This window comes from Dipodomys spectabilis, unplaced genomic scaffold, assembly GCF_019054845.1.
Source record: "Dipodomys spectabilis isolate Male_0828 unplaced genomic scaffold, ASM1905484v1 ptg000043l, whole genome shotgun sequence".
Classification (NCBI taxonomy): Eukaryota; Metazoa; Chordata; class Mammalia; order Rodentia; family Heteromyidae; genus Dipodomys; species Dipodomys spectabilis.
Window position 1 is genome coordinate 30032037 of NW_024870720.1, and position 12911 is coordinate 30044947.

The 12911-nt window shown below is 45.3% G+C and overlaps 1 protein-coding gene across 1 annotated transcript in view; it reads right to left on the reverse strand.

The window, feature by feature from the left end:
- The window catches only part of Ppef2 (protein phosphatase with EF-hand domain 2), a 48457-nt gene that overhangs the window by 14685 nt on the left and 20861 nt on the right, over positions 1-12911 (reverse strand). The window contains exons 8-12 of the mRNA XM_042678279.1: positions 11926-11962; positions 11688-11837; positions 5098-5487; positions 3697-3882; positions 1224-1366 (exon numbers count right to left, since the gene is read on the reverse strand). Coding sequence (XP_042534213.1) covers positions 1224-1366; positions 3697-3882; positions 5098-5487; positions 11688-11837; positions 11926-11962 — 906 coding nt within the window. The remainder of the gene's footprint in view (positions 1-1223; positions 1367-3696; positions 3883-5097; positions 5488-11687; positions 11838-11925; positions 11963-12911) is intronic.

Sequence of the window (12911 nt, forward strand, 5' to 3'; positions counted from 1 at the left end):
GGTTTCTTTCTTTCTTCCTTCCTTTCTTTCTTTCTTTTGTTAGTCATGGGGCCTGAACTCTGGGCCTGGGCACTGTCCCTCAGCTCTTCAGCTGAAGGCTAGTGCTCTACCACTTGAGCCATAGCGCCACTTCCAACTTTTTCTGTTTATGTGGTGCTGAGGAATTGAACCCAGGGCCTCATGCATGCAAGGTAAGCACTCTACCTTCCTAGCCCAGAAAGAGGCTTCAGTGCCAAGTCTGTAGATAGAGAAAGAAAGCCTTTGACAGTGGCTTTTTGGGGTAATGTAAACTCTCTCTAGTCGAGAGAAAATAGGAGAATAACCTTCAAAAGACTTGGTGGCTTGATATATGGGCTTCATTCAAATACATCCATAGAGGATAATTTTTGCAGGAAATAGACACATTGCTTGCATTAATGATGGGTTGGTAGAATATTAAGTGTGTGGAGAAGGGTGAGATCTATGTGGGGAGGATGGGGTTTGTTCTCTGAAGCTTCATGTGTTGGCACTTGCTCCTCAGTGTGGGACATGGAGCCTAGCGCAAGGTCTATAGGTCACTGGGGATATACAAAGGGATTAAGGTAGTTCCTGGGAGACCCTTGACTTAAAGGGTATAAAGGGAAGCCTGCCTCTCCCCTCTCAACCTGGCTTGTCTCGAGATGTGATCTTCCTCGTCAGTATTCACCCTGATACCATCTGCTGTTCTACCCTCCCCAGAGGCCAAACCAAGATCAGCTGCCCCATTCTTGAATTTTCAGCCTCCAAAACTGTTCTGACCTCTTTTCTTCATAGCCTCAGTTATTTTATTACAGTACCAAAACAGCAGATTAATGTGGCTTTTATACTATCTATTCTAGATGGTAGTTGTGACTTGGCTTAATTCTGAATTATTTTTTTTTTGGGGGGGGGGGGTGGTCTGGTTATGGGGCCTGAACTCTGGGCCTGGGCGCTGTCCCTCAGCTCTTCAGCTCAAGGCTAGCGCTCTACCACTTGAGCCACAGCACCACTTCCAGCTTTTTTCTTTTTGCTTATGTGGTGCTGAGGACTCGAACCCAGAGCCTCAGGCATGCAAGGCAAGCGCTCTACCACTGAGCCACCTTCCCAGTCCAATTTTTTGAATTTTTTTCACATAGAATTTAGACCAATGCAATGACACTGACTCCCCGAAACGTTCTGTAAAGCACTGTCATTTTTTCTGAAAAGCATTCATTGAAAAGTCTCGCCTTTGCCGCATGGTTAACTTGTGGGTTGCCTTGTTCGCTTGATACTGCACAATATGCGGCGTCAGGGATGTCCCCAGTTTCACGTAGGCCCCTCTGTTACTGCCAACTTCATAGTAGTTGGAGGCAGAAAAGATGGTTAGTACCTAAATCAAAACAGAAGAGATGGCATTCATGCGAGTGAAAACGCCCTCATCTTCCATCCCATAGTGCCAGTCCACTGTCAGCACCGCTGGTCCCCTGCACTCATCCATGGCGCTCTCTGTCTCTGTCTCTCTCTCTCTCCTTCTTTCCTTCTTCCTTCCTTTCTGCCCTGTTTCTTTTTTTGTACCAGTCCTAGGGCTTGAACTCAGGGCCTGGGTACTGTCCCTTAGCTTCTCGTGCTCAAGACTAGTACCCTACCACTTGAGCCATAGCATCACTTCTGGCTTTTTCTGTTTTTGTGGTACTGAGGAATCAAACCCAAGGCTTTGTGCATGCTAGGCAAGTACTCTATCACTAAGCCACATTCCCAGCCCTGCACTGTTTTCTGTGTGTGTGTGTGCGGGGGGGGGGGGGGGGGGGGGGAGGGCGGTTGTAGGTCTTGAACTCTGGGCCTGGGTGCTGTCCCTGAGCTCTTCAGCCCAAGGCGAGCGCTCTACCACTTGAGCCACAGCGCCACTTCCAGTTTTCTGGTAGTTTATTGGACATAGGAGTGTCACAGAATTTCCTGCCCAGGCTGGCTTTGAACCATGATCTTCAGATCTCAGCCTCCTGAGTAACTAGGATTACAGACGTGAGCCAACGGCACCTGGCTGTTTTCTTTTTTTGAAGTAATCAGTACTATCAAGGAATCATGACTCATGACACAGTCAGTCACACTTGAGCCACAGCTTCACTGCTGGTGCTTTTTTGGTGATTAATTGGAGATTAGAGTCTCACAGACTAACTTGAAAGTACATCACTAACACCTGGCTCAGAAACCATTTTTAAAAAATCATTTTATTGGGTTTAACTTAGGGATAGGCTGAGTGTTGTGAGTTGAGATGGCTGAGGCTGATCAGTTCTTAAAGCTGATGTGTAGCTTGGCACCAGTGGCTCACGCCTGTAATCCTAGCTACTCATGAGGCTGAGATCTGAGGATCATAGTTCAAAGCCAGCCTGAGCAGGAAAGTCCATGAGACTCATCGCTAATTAATCACACACACACACACACACACACACACACGTTGATGAGTGTCTCAAAGTAGAGCTTTTTATGGAGTTGTATGCCTCCTGAAAAGTTCTGCTCTCTGGAAAGTTCTTATTATCAATACATTGGGAGATGCTAGAAAAAATATTTATATTCCTGGACATTTCCAATGAATATAGAAAACCAAAGGTTCTCAGAACCCTTACAATAAGGAAACTTACATAACCATTTAACCAAACATTTCTTCTTAATTGACTGCAAACTTGTTATTCTCCTGGCCATATAGCATTCCTGGGAATATCCCTTCTGATTGGTACCAGTCAGGCAGATTCGGCAAATATTGAAGGATCTAGAGATGCCCAAGGATTAATCAGAACATTGATTTTGCTCCTGAGGAGACTATGATCCTGAATCCTTGCCTGGAACAGAGTGGAGATCTAGCTCCCTGTAGGGTTGAGACCTGGAACAGTAATCCTTGAGACTTAAAGTTATGGCTGGAAAAACACAGGCCTCAAATTTCTATCAATAAAATGGAGCCACATCTATCCCTTGCTGTCAGAGTATTGACAAGCAGTATTGACAAGCAGTGGCCACAACAATTTTGAAGTTTTAAAAAGTCCTGAGGATCATGGTTCAAAGCCAGCTCAGGCAAGAAAATCTGTGAGACTTTCATCTCCAACTAACTCCCAAAAAGCCAGAAAAGGAGCTCTGGCTCAAGTAGTAGAGTGCTAGCCTTGAGTACAAAAGCTCAAGGACAGTGCCCAGGCTCTAAGTTCAAGCCTAAGAAATGGCAGGCACATGTACACACACACACGCACACGCACACGCGTGCACACACACACACACACACACATACACAAGGATTAGTCAAGCAATAGTAGCTCACGCCTCTAATCCTAGCTACTCAGGAGGAAGAGATCTGAGGATCATGGTTCCAGGCCAGCCCAGTCAGGAAGCTCCAAGATACTCTTATCTCCAATAAACTACTGAAAAAAGCCAGAAGTGGCACTGTGACTCAAGTGGTAGAGCACTCGCCTTGAGCAAAAGAAGACCAAGGACAGTGCCTAGACCCAGAGTTCAAGCCATTCAAGTCCTAGGACTGGCAAAAAAAAGTCAAAGATGATCATTTTTATAATAACAATTTAGAAAATGAAGGGTTGCCAGGTTGCTTGGAACAAGTGGGTAACACATATGAGACACAACTGGTTATCAGAAACAGAGGTCTCAGCTCATCAGAGTCTGGAAGATGCTCTTTGGGTCCCTCCTGTGACCCACAAACAGTCCCAGTGTGGAGGCTCCACCCACCTTGCGGTTGTGGCAGAATTCATAACCTTCAGGCTTGCATTCATGTGAACGGATCAAGAATCGCAGCTTGTATTTCTGCAGCAACTTTTCTGTCACATCCGGCCCAAAGTAACAGCCTCCTCCTCGAATAGTGTTGGCCTTGCAGCCCTCCTGAGCCATGGGGTCACTCCATAGAATGTCCACCACCTGGAAAGACCAAGATACCCATATTCACTCAGAGAGGCTCACAGGAAAACAGGAACGGGATGAACAAAGGACAGAGAAGAAGAACATAGTTGATTAAGTGAATAAATTCCCATGCATTAGGCCAGGCCCTGGATGGCTCATATTTGTAATCTTAGCCACGAGGCTGATCTGAGGATCATGGTTTAAAGTCAGCCCGGGCAGAAATGTCTGTGAGACTCTGATCTCCAAAAAGTAGAGCTGTGGCTAGTGGTAGAGCACTAGCCTTAAGCAAAAAGCTAAAGGACAGTGCCCAGACCCTGAGTTCAGGCCCTAAGACCAGTACACACAGAAAACACTATATTCTAAATTGGTATTGAAGGTAACTCAGAACTCTGAGAGACAGTGTCCTGATATCGCTGTCTCTCTGTTTCTCTTATCCCAGCAATGATGATCCTAAAGTAGGTGGGTTGTAGTATAGGCTAGCCCAGGTACGAAACAAGACCTAATCTTAAACATAGCCTGCAAAAGCCAGACACTAGTGGCTCATGTTTGTAATCCTAGCTACTCAGGAGGCTGAGATTTGAGGATCACAGTTTGAAGACGGTCCTAACAGGAAAGTCCATGAGACTTTTATCTTCAATTAACCACACACACACACACACACACACACACACACACACACACACACACACACACACACACACACACACACACACACACACACACACACACACACACACACACACACACACACACACACACACCCCTGGAAGTGGAGCCAGGTGCTGGTGGCTCACGCCTGTAATCCTAGCTCCTCAGGAGGCTGAGATCTGAGGATCACAGTTCAAAGTCAGCCAGGGCATGAAAGTCCATGAGACTCTTATCTCTAATAAACCACCAGAAAACTGGAAGTGGTGCTGTGGCTCAAGTGGTAGAGCACTTGCCTTGAGCTGAAGAGCTGAGGATCAGTGCCCAGGCCCAGAATTCAAGACCTACGACCACCAACAACAAAAACTAACATCTCATTGATAATAGCTGACCATACCTGTTGAAGCTAAGTTGTTGAACTATTTTCCTATCATTGATGAAGCATGAAGACATATGATCTTTAAGTAAATGGTCTCCTGGGGTGTTCTAACCCCAGAGAAATGAAGTAGGGAGAAGGCCTAAGACATACCCTGAATTTACATGCTACCTCTCCTGGTAGCAGCCATGTTCTAGCCTGTCACAACCCACCTGTCTCCACTCTTCATATGTGGGCTCTGGATGCTCTCCAGCATGTCTGTCCACTTCTGGGGCCAAGGGCAAAGACTCCTCCTTCTCTCTGATGCCTGGGAAGCCAGCTCGCTGGTGACAGTGCTCCAGCTCCAGGTCCACAGAGGGCCGCACCTGCACCTGCTGGGACAGCTCCTTGCAGTCAAGGGGAGCGGTGCAGGGGACGCTGCAGGACCGGCTGGCCTTGTGGGTCTTGTTGGAGCCAAGGTGAAAGGGAGAGGAGGGGAGCGAACGGCTTTGTGGAAGAAACCACGGGGTGGGTTTCTGTGCATAGCTTGACGGGTTGCTTTTTCTCTTCTCTGCCTTTTTCTCATTTTCCTTTCTCATTTTGTATCTCATGGTAGAAACAATCTAAACACATGCAAAAGAAATAGAGTTGGAATAAAGTAGTAGGTCCTTTCTGAGTACTACTTTCACACCCAGTCAGTCCTAAATACTGGGCTTCATAAACAAGTGTTTTTTCCAGGCCTGGGATAAGGCAAGGAACAAATTTTAGACATTCTTACAGCCAGGTGATATTGCTGTGATACTCAATCACACACAGGATCGATTGGCTTCTGTCTTTTGTTTAAATTTCATTTTTTATTATATTTATTTTTTATTGTGTTGTATTAATTAACTAATTAATTAATTGTGCCAGTCCTAGGGCTTGAACTCAGGGCCTGGGCACTGTCCCTGAGCTTCTTTCCCTCAAGGCTAGCACTCTACCACTTGAGCCACAGTGCCACTTCTAGCCTTTTCTGTTTATGTGGTACTGAGGAATTGAACCCAGGGCTTCGTGCATGTTAGGCAAGCATTCTACTACTAAGCACATTCCCATCCTTTGAATTTCATTTTTTTTTTTTGGGGGGGGGGGGTCCAGTCATGGGGCCTAACTCTGGGGTCTGGGCGCTGTCCCTCAGCTCTTCAGCTCAAGGCTAGCGCTCTACCACTTGAGCCACAGCGCCACTTCTGGCTTTTTTTCTTTTTGTTTATGTGGTGCTGAGGAATCGAACCCAGGGCCTCCGGCACGCAAGGCAAGGACTCTACCACTGAGCCACCTTCCCAGCCCTTGAATTTCATTTTTAAACACTTCACATTTATTGTATTTTGTGATCTGTGATGAATTAGGAAATCATAATACCTAGTCTTTTGCCACAGAGAATTTGGTAAACATTCACTTAGGTCACCATTCTCTCTCTAGAAAGATTTTAGAGACAGACAGGAAGGGGCAGCTGTCCCTCATAAAGGCAAACCTTTATTCTTCCAGTTGTTCCACAGATGCTAAGAGTAAAAAGAAGGGGCTGGGAAGGTGGCTCAGTGGTAGAGCGCTTGCCTCACATGCATGAGGCCCTGGGATGGATTCCTCAGCACCACATAAGCATAAAAAAGCCAGAGTGGCGCTGAGGCTCAAGTGGCAGAGCGCTAGCCTTGTGCTGAAGAGCTGAGGGACAGCACCCAGGCCCTACAACTGGAAAAAGAAAAGAAAAGAATGTAGAGGAGCCTAGTATGGTGGAACATGCCTGTAATCCCAGAAGGGGGAATAGAAGGATTACAGTCCAAGGCCTGTCTGAGCAAAAGTATGAGACTTGGACTTGGAAGGTGGCTCAGTGGTAGAGTGCTTGCCTTGCATGTATGAGGCCCTGGGTTCGATTCCTCAGCACATCAGCAGAAAAAGCCGGAAGTGGAGCTGCGGCTCCAGTGGTAGAGTGCTAGTCTTGAGCTGAAGAGCTGAGAAACAGTGTCCAGGCCCAGAGTTCAGGCCTGACAAAAAAAAAAGAAAAGAAAGAAGGAAGGAAGGAAGGAAGGAAGGAAGGAAGGAAGGAAGGAAGGAAGGAAGGAAGGAAGGAAGGAAGGAAGGAAGGAAGGAAGGAAGGAAGGAAGGAAAATACCCAGAGAGGGGGCCAGGTAACTGAATGAGGTTTGAAGAGGAAGCCCCAGCAGAGTTTCTCCCAACACTGGACAAGCATTAATCACTTCAAGCAGTTCCAGTCTTGGGCATAGAGAAAGACCAGGCAATATGACCTGACTGATAACCACACTCCTCTCCATCCTGCAAGCTGTTAGGGAAGGCCAGTCCTCCAGACCCACCCCTTCAACTCAGGATGGTACAAGTGGCTCTAAGGAACATACTTAGCTTTGATTCTTTTTTTAATTTTAATTTTTGGTTGTGGGGCTTGAACTCAGGGCCTGCCTGCTGTCCCTGAGCTTTTATGTTCAAATCTAGTGCTCAACCAATTTGACCTATAACTGTACTTCCTATTTTCTAGTAGTTAATTGCTGAGCTGACTTTGAACCAAGCTCCTTAGATCTCAGCCTCCTGAATAGCTAGGATTACAGGTATAAGCCACCAGTGCCTGGCTTCCCTAGTTTTGATTCTTTTTGTTTGTTTGTTTGTTTGTTTTTGGGGATCCGGTCGTGCGCCTGAACTCTGGGCCTGGGCGCTGTCCCTCAGCTCTTCAGCTTAAGGCTCTACCACTTGAGCCACAGTGCCACTTCCGGCTTTTTGCTTATGTGGTGCTGAGGAATCGAACTCAGGGCCTCAGGCATGCAAGGCAAGCACTCTACCACTGAGCCACTTTCCCAGCCCTGTTTGTTTGTTTTTGTACTGGAGCTAGAGTCAAGGCCTGGGCACTGTCCCTAAGCTTCTTTTGCTCAAGGCTAGCACTCTACCACTTAAGCCACAGTGCCATTTCTAGCATTTTCTGTTTATGTAGTACTGAGGAATTGAACCCAGGGCTTCATGCATGCTAGAAAGCACTCTACTACTAAGCCACATTCCCAGCCCTAGCTTTGGTTCTTAAGGAGACTAGGGATATATTGGAGCTCTTGCCAAATAGGCCTATTCTGGGCACTTGCATTAATTGATGAACCTTCATACTGCACCTAGGAAATAGCATCATTTAGTACAAGGGCTCCCCAGACTTTATACATGGCTGCATCATCCCTCTATACAGCTTTGCAAACCAAGTATCAGGAAATTAGCTTTGCCAAGCCATAAAGATCTGTTCCAAAGTTCTTCCTACTTCTATGTTTTCATGATTCAATATGAATTCATAAGATAAAGCCATGCCCTGCTTTTAGACAGAGACCCAACTGAACAGAATGTTTGAAAGCTTGAAAGAAATATCAAGATATAATTAGCGTGGAAGCTTAAAATAATTGGGTGCCAGGTGACGTGCAAAATCAATGAAGGACACATTAAGAACTTAGAATTTAGGCTCCTTGCACCTGCACTTTCTTCAAGAACATTGAGATTGCATGTAAGAAGGGAGGGGTTTGTAAGGAAGGGTTGGAGGTTCCAGAACCACTGATTTGCAGATGCCCTCACACCTCTACCAGCGTTATCCTTTTCTTTGATCTTTTGGTCATGAAAGCACATGGCATCATATCCAGATTGATAGAGAGGTTCTTAGACCAGTAACCTTGAACACTGTAGTAGATGCAATTGTTGGGGAAGCCTTGAGTGCTGTCTCCCTTGGGGAGAGGATGAGCCTGGTTCTGTACTGGAAGAAGGGTATGCATCAAAACGTGGGGAGAGGGGGCTGGGAAGGTGGCTCAGTGGTAGAGTGCTTGCCTTGCATGCATGAGGCCCTGGGTTCGATTCCTCAGCACCACATAAGAAAAAAGCCAGAAGTGGCGCCGTGGCTCAAGTGGTAGAGCGCTAGCCTTGAGCTGAAGAGCTCAGGGACAGTGCCCAGGCCCAGAGTTCAGGTCCCATGACCAATCCCCTCCCCCCCAAAAAACACCAAAAAACAATTGGGGAGACAAATTGGCCACTAGAAACTCAAGATTATCATTCTTCTAGTTTAGCCCAAAAGAGAACTTGTCAGGCAAAATAACCAACTATCTCCCATAAAAGGAAAGAAACTACCAAACTACCAACAGCTTGATATTTCAAGACTCAGATTCAGCCTGCATGACTGCAATGACTCATATTTATAGACTTTCATATCTGATGACTGGAACTCAAGCAGCCATCTTGGGTCATTTATTTATTTTTGACGGTTGTGGGGCTGAACTCTGGGCCTGGGCACTATCCCTCAGCTCTTTAGCTCAAGACCAGCCCTCTACCACGTAAGCCACAGTGTCACTTCCGGTTTTCTGATGGTTTATTGGAGATAAGAGTCTCACAGACTTTACTGCCTGGGCTGGCTTTGAACCACGATCTTCACATCTCAGCTACTCAGATCCAGAGTAGCTAGGATTACAGGTGTGAACTACGGACACCAGGCCATCTTGGATCATGATGCAACATGGTGAAGCAGCAAGACAGGAGTCTGAGCCCCTATGACTTTGTGATTTAATCTTCCCAACACCCATGATATAATTATAATCCTGTAGAGTTAAATCTGACTCTATAATGGGTTAGGTAACTTGTCTGTGGTCATGATATTTATGTAATAGAATCAGAACTTTTATCTTAAATTTCCATATGATTTCACAGGCTATGGTTTAACAATATACCATACCTACACGTTTGGTAATTCCATACTTAAAAATCTTTGTGACAAAGAGTATTATATCCCAGGTCTATTTCCCTCTTCTTTCTGATAAGAATGCAAACTCTATAGGTTGCAGAAGAGGGTTTGGGCATATGAACAATCATAAAAAAAGAAGAAGACTACATTTCCTGCTTCCCTTCGAGTGAGCGGTAAGCTTGTATCCACATTCAGTACAAGGGGATGAGAGGGCACAAATGTCCAAGTTCTATATGGAGTCCTTATGGGGCAAGAAGGCTTTCATTTCCATCCTTCCTCTCTCCACTACCTGGGATATGGCTGTGGTACATTGTCCTGATGATTCAGAGGAAGGCTTGATTTGACTCCCTAGGATGGGAAGAAAGACATCAGAAGCCTGGGTCTCTGGATGTTTGTAGAACAAAATTGCCAAAGTAGCAATAGCTTGATATTCCAAGACTCAGATCCATCCTGCCAGACTCTACTGGTTCCTATCTATAGACTTTCATGTCCAATAGAAATACTCAAGGGGCTGGGAAGGTGGCTCAGTGGTAGAGCGTTTGCCTTGCATGCCTGAAGCCCTGGGTTCGATTCCTCAGCACCACATAAGCAGAAAGAAAAAAGCCGGAAGTGGAGCTGTGGCTCAAGTGGTAGAGCGCTAGCCTTGAGCTGAAGAGCTGAGGGACAGCACCCGCCCAGAGTTCAGGCCTCATGACTGGACCCCCAAAAAAAAGAAAAAGAAAGAGAAATACTCAAAGTTCAGGAAATGTTCAGCACAGTACAGCAGAGGTTTCAGCATGGGATGGGCAGCTGAAGGATGGATGCTTAAGGTGCAGTCAAATGCAGGAGTCATTTTTACTAAATGAAAATAAAACCTTTTCCTGTTTAGGTTCCACTTCCAAAGTGAAATGGAAAACAGAAACTTATTGTTAATAGAATAGTATCTATTCTGCCTCACCTTCTCCCTCCCCTGCCCCCAACACACACTGGTTATTAAAATTCTTTTGGGGCAGGAATCATCTGCTTCCTCTTTCTGTCTCCCCTAACCCTTTCTTGGTCTATAATAAGCACTCAAAACATAGTTGTTGAGCTATTTGAAAGTGATTTGATCTTCATCTTTGTATGTGCCAACACAAGCCTCCCTGCAAGTGCTAGGTACTAAATACCCATGTGTTGAGTTTGATTAAATATGATATGAATTATTTGGGAAATAGAAGTTCCAAGTGATAGTGAAAGAAAAGTAGTGATTATATGTTGGAGGTGTGGCTCAGATGGTAGAACATTAGCCAAAGAGCAAAAGCATCAGATCAAGAGTTTGAATTCTGGTCTTGGACAAAAAGTACAGTTATCTAGATCAGGGAAGTGGAGGTGTGGCTCAAATAGTAGAGGACCTGCTTAGCACGTATAAGGCCCTAGGTTCAAATTCCAGTATAGCCATAAAAAAAATTAGAAGCATTATCAAGATCAGAGATGGCATATATATAGCAATATATATATTGTGAATTCTTCCTTTTGCTACTGAATCTTAGTAGCCAATAAGAGTAGACATACAAGATTATATTTATTGTCAGGCACTGGAGGCTCATGCCTATAATCCTAGATACTCAGGAGGCTGAGATCTGAGGATCAAGGTTCAAAGCCTGGGCAGGAAAGTCTGTAAGAGTCTTTATTTTATTTTATTTTTTTTTTTGGGTCCCGTCGTAGGGCCTGAACTCTGGGCCTGGGTGCTGTCCCTCAGCTCTTCAGCTCAAGGCTAGCACTCTACCACTTGAGCCACAGCACCACTTCCGGCTTTTTTTCTTTTTGCTTATGTGGTGCTGGGGAATTGAACCCAGGGCCGCAGGCATGCAAGGCAAGCACTCTACCACTGAGCCACCTTCCCAGCCCCTCTGTAAGACTCTTATCTCCAATAAACCACTCAGAAAACCAGAAGTGGTGCAGTGGCTCAAGTGGTAGAGCGCTCGCCTTGAGCTGAAGAGCTGAGGGACAGAGCCCAGGCCCAGAGTTCAAGCCCCATGACCAACCAAAAAAAAAAAAAAGATTATATTTATTATATGTTGGCAATGAAACTTGACATTAAGGTGAAACTGGCATTACTTTCTTAATCAGTACCTTGTGTCTGTCTAGCTTGGCCAAAAGCTCCAGGTCAGTCCGGCGTGATACCCCACCATGAAGAATCAGAACTTTCTCATCAACTATTGTGGCAAGTGGAAGCCAACAGAAAACATCTTGAAGAATTCTTAATATTTTCTTTCCATGTGTCTGAAAACAATATTAAGATGTCAAGTTTCTAATAACTCCCTCAACTTGCTTGAATTAGGAGAAATTTTCATTCCTAAACGCAGCATACCTTGTATTTCTGCATTACTTCCTTGGTGAAGCCATATCTAGATATAGAAGTACAAACAGATATTAAATTTAGTGACAGTGGTTAGGACATGATCACATTTTTTTCTTTCTTACTTATTTGTTTAGGTGGTACTGAGGCTTGAACCCAGGGCCCAGCACGTGTTAGGCAAGTAGTCTACCACTTGAGCCATGCCTTCAGGCCTGACAGTATATTTTTTCTAAAAATGCATATTCTCTCTCTCTCTCTATATATATATATGTATATATCTAAAATAGGTAGAAAAGAGATGGTAAGGAGTGATATACCTCAGTGATTCAGATACATTGCATAAATATATGGAAAAGTCACAAGAAACCCTTCCCCCTTATACAACTAATGTATGTTAATAAAAATAATTAAGGGCTGGGAAGGTGGCTCAGTGGTAGAGCCCTTGCCTTGCATGCCTGAGGCTCTGAGTTCGATTCCTCAGCACCACATAAGCAAAAACAAAAAAGCCGGAAGTGGCGCTGTGGCTCAAGTGGTAGAGCGCTAGCCTTGAGCTGAAGAGCTGAGGGACAGCGCCCAGAGTTCAGGCCCCATGACGGACCCCCCCCCCCAAAAAAAAATTAAAATTTGAGGTTGAGAGCCAGGTGCTGATAGCTCATGCCTGTAATCCTAGCTACTCAGGAGGCTGAGATCTTAGGATAATAGTTCAAAGCCAGCCTGGGCAGGAAAATCTTTGAGACTCTTATTTTTTTTTTTTTTTGGGTCCAGTCGTGGGGCTTGAACTCTGGGCCTGGGCGCTGTCCCTCAGCTCTTCAGCTCAAGGCTAGCACTCTACCAATCAAGCCATAGTGCCACTTCCGGCTTTTTTCTTTTTGCTTATGTGGTGCTGAGGAATTGAACCCAGGGCCTCCGGCTTGCAAGGCAAGCACTCTACCACTGAGCCACCTTCCCAGCCCGAGACTCTTACTTTTTAATTTTTTTTTTTTTGCCAGTCATGGGGC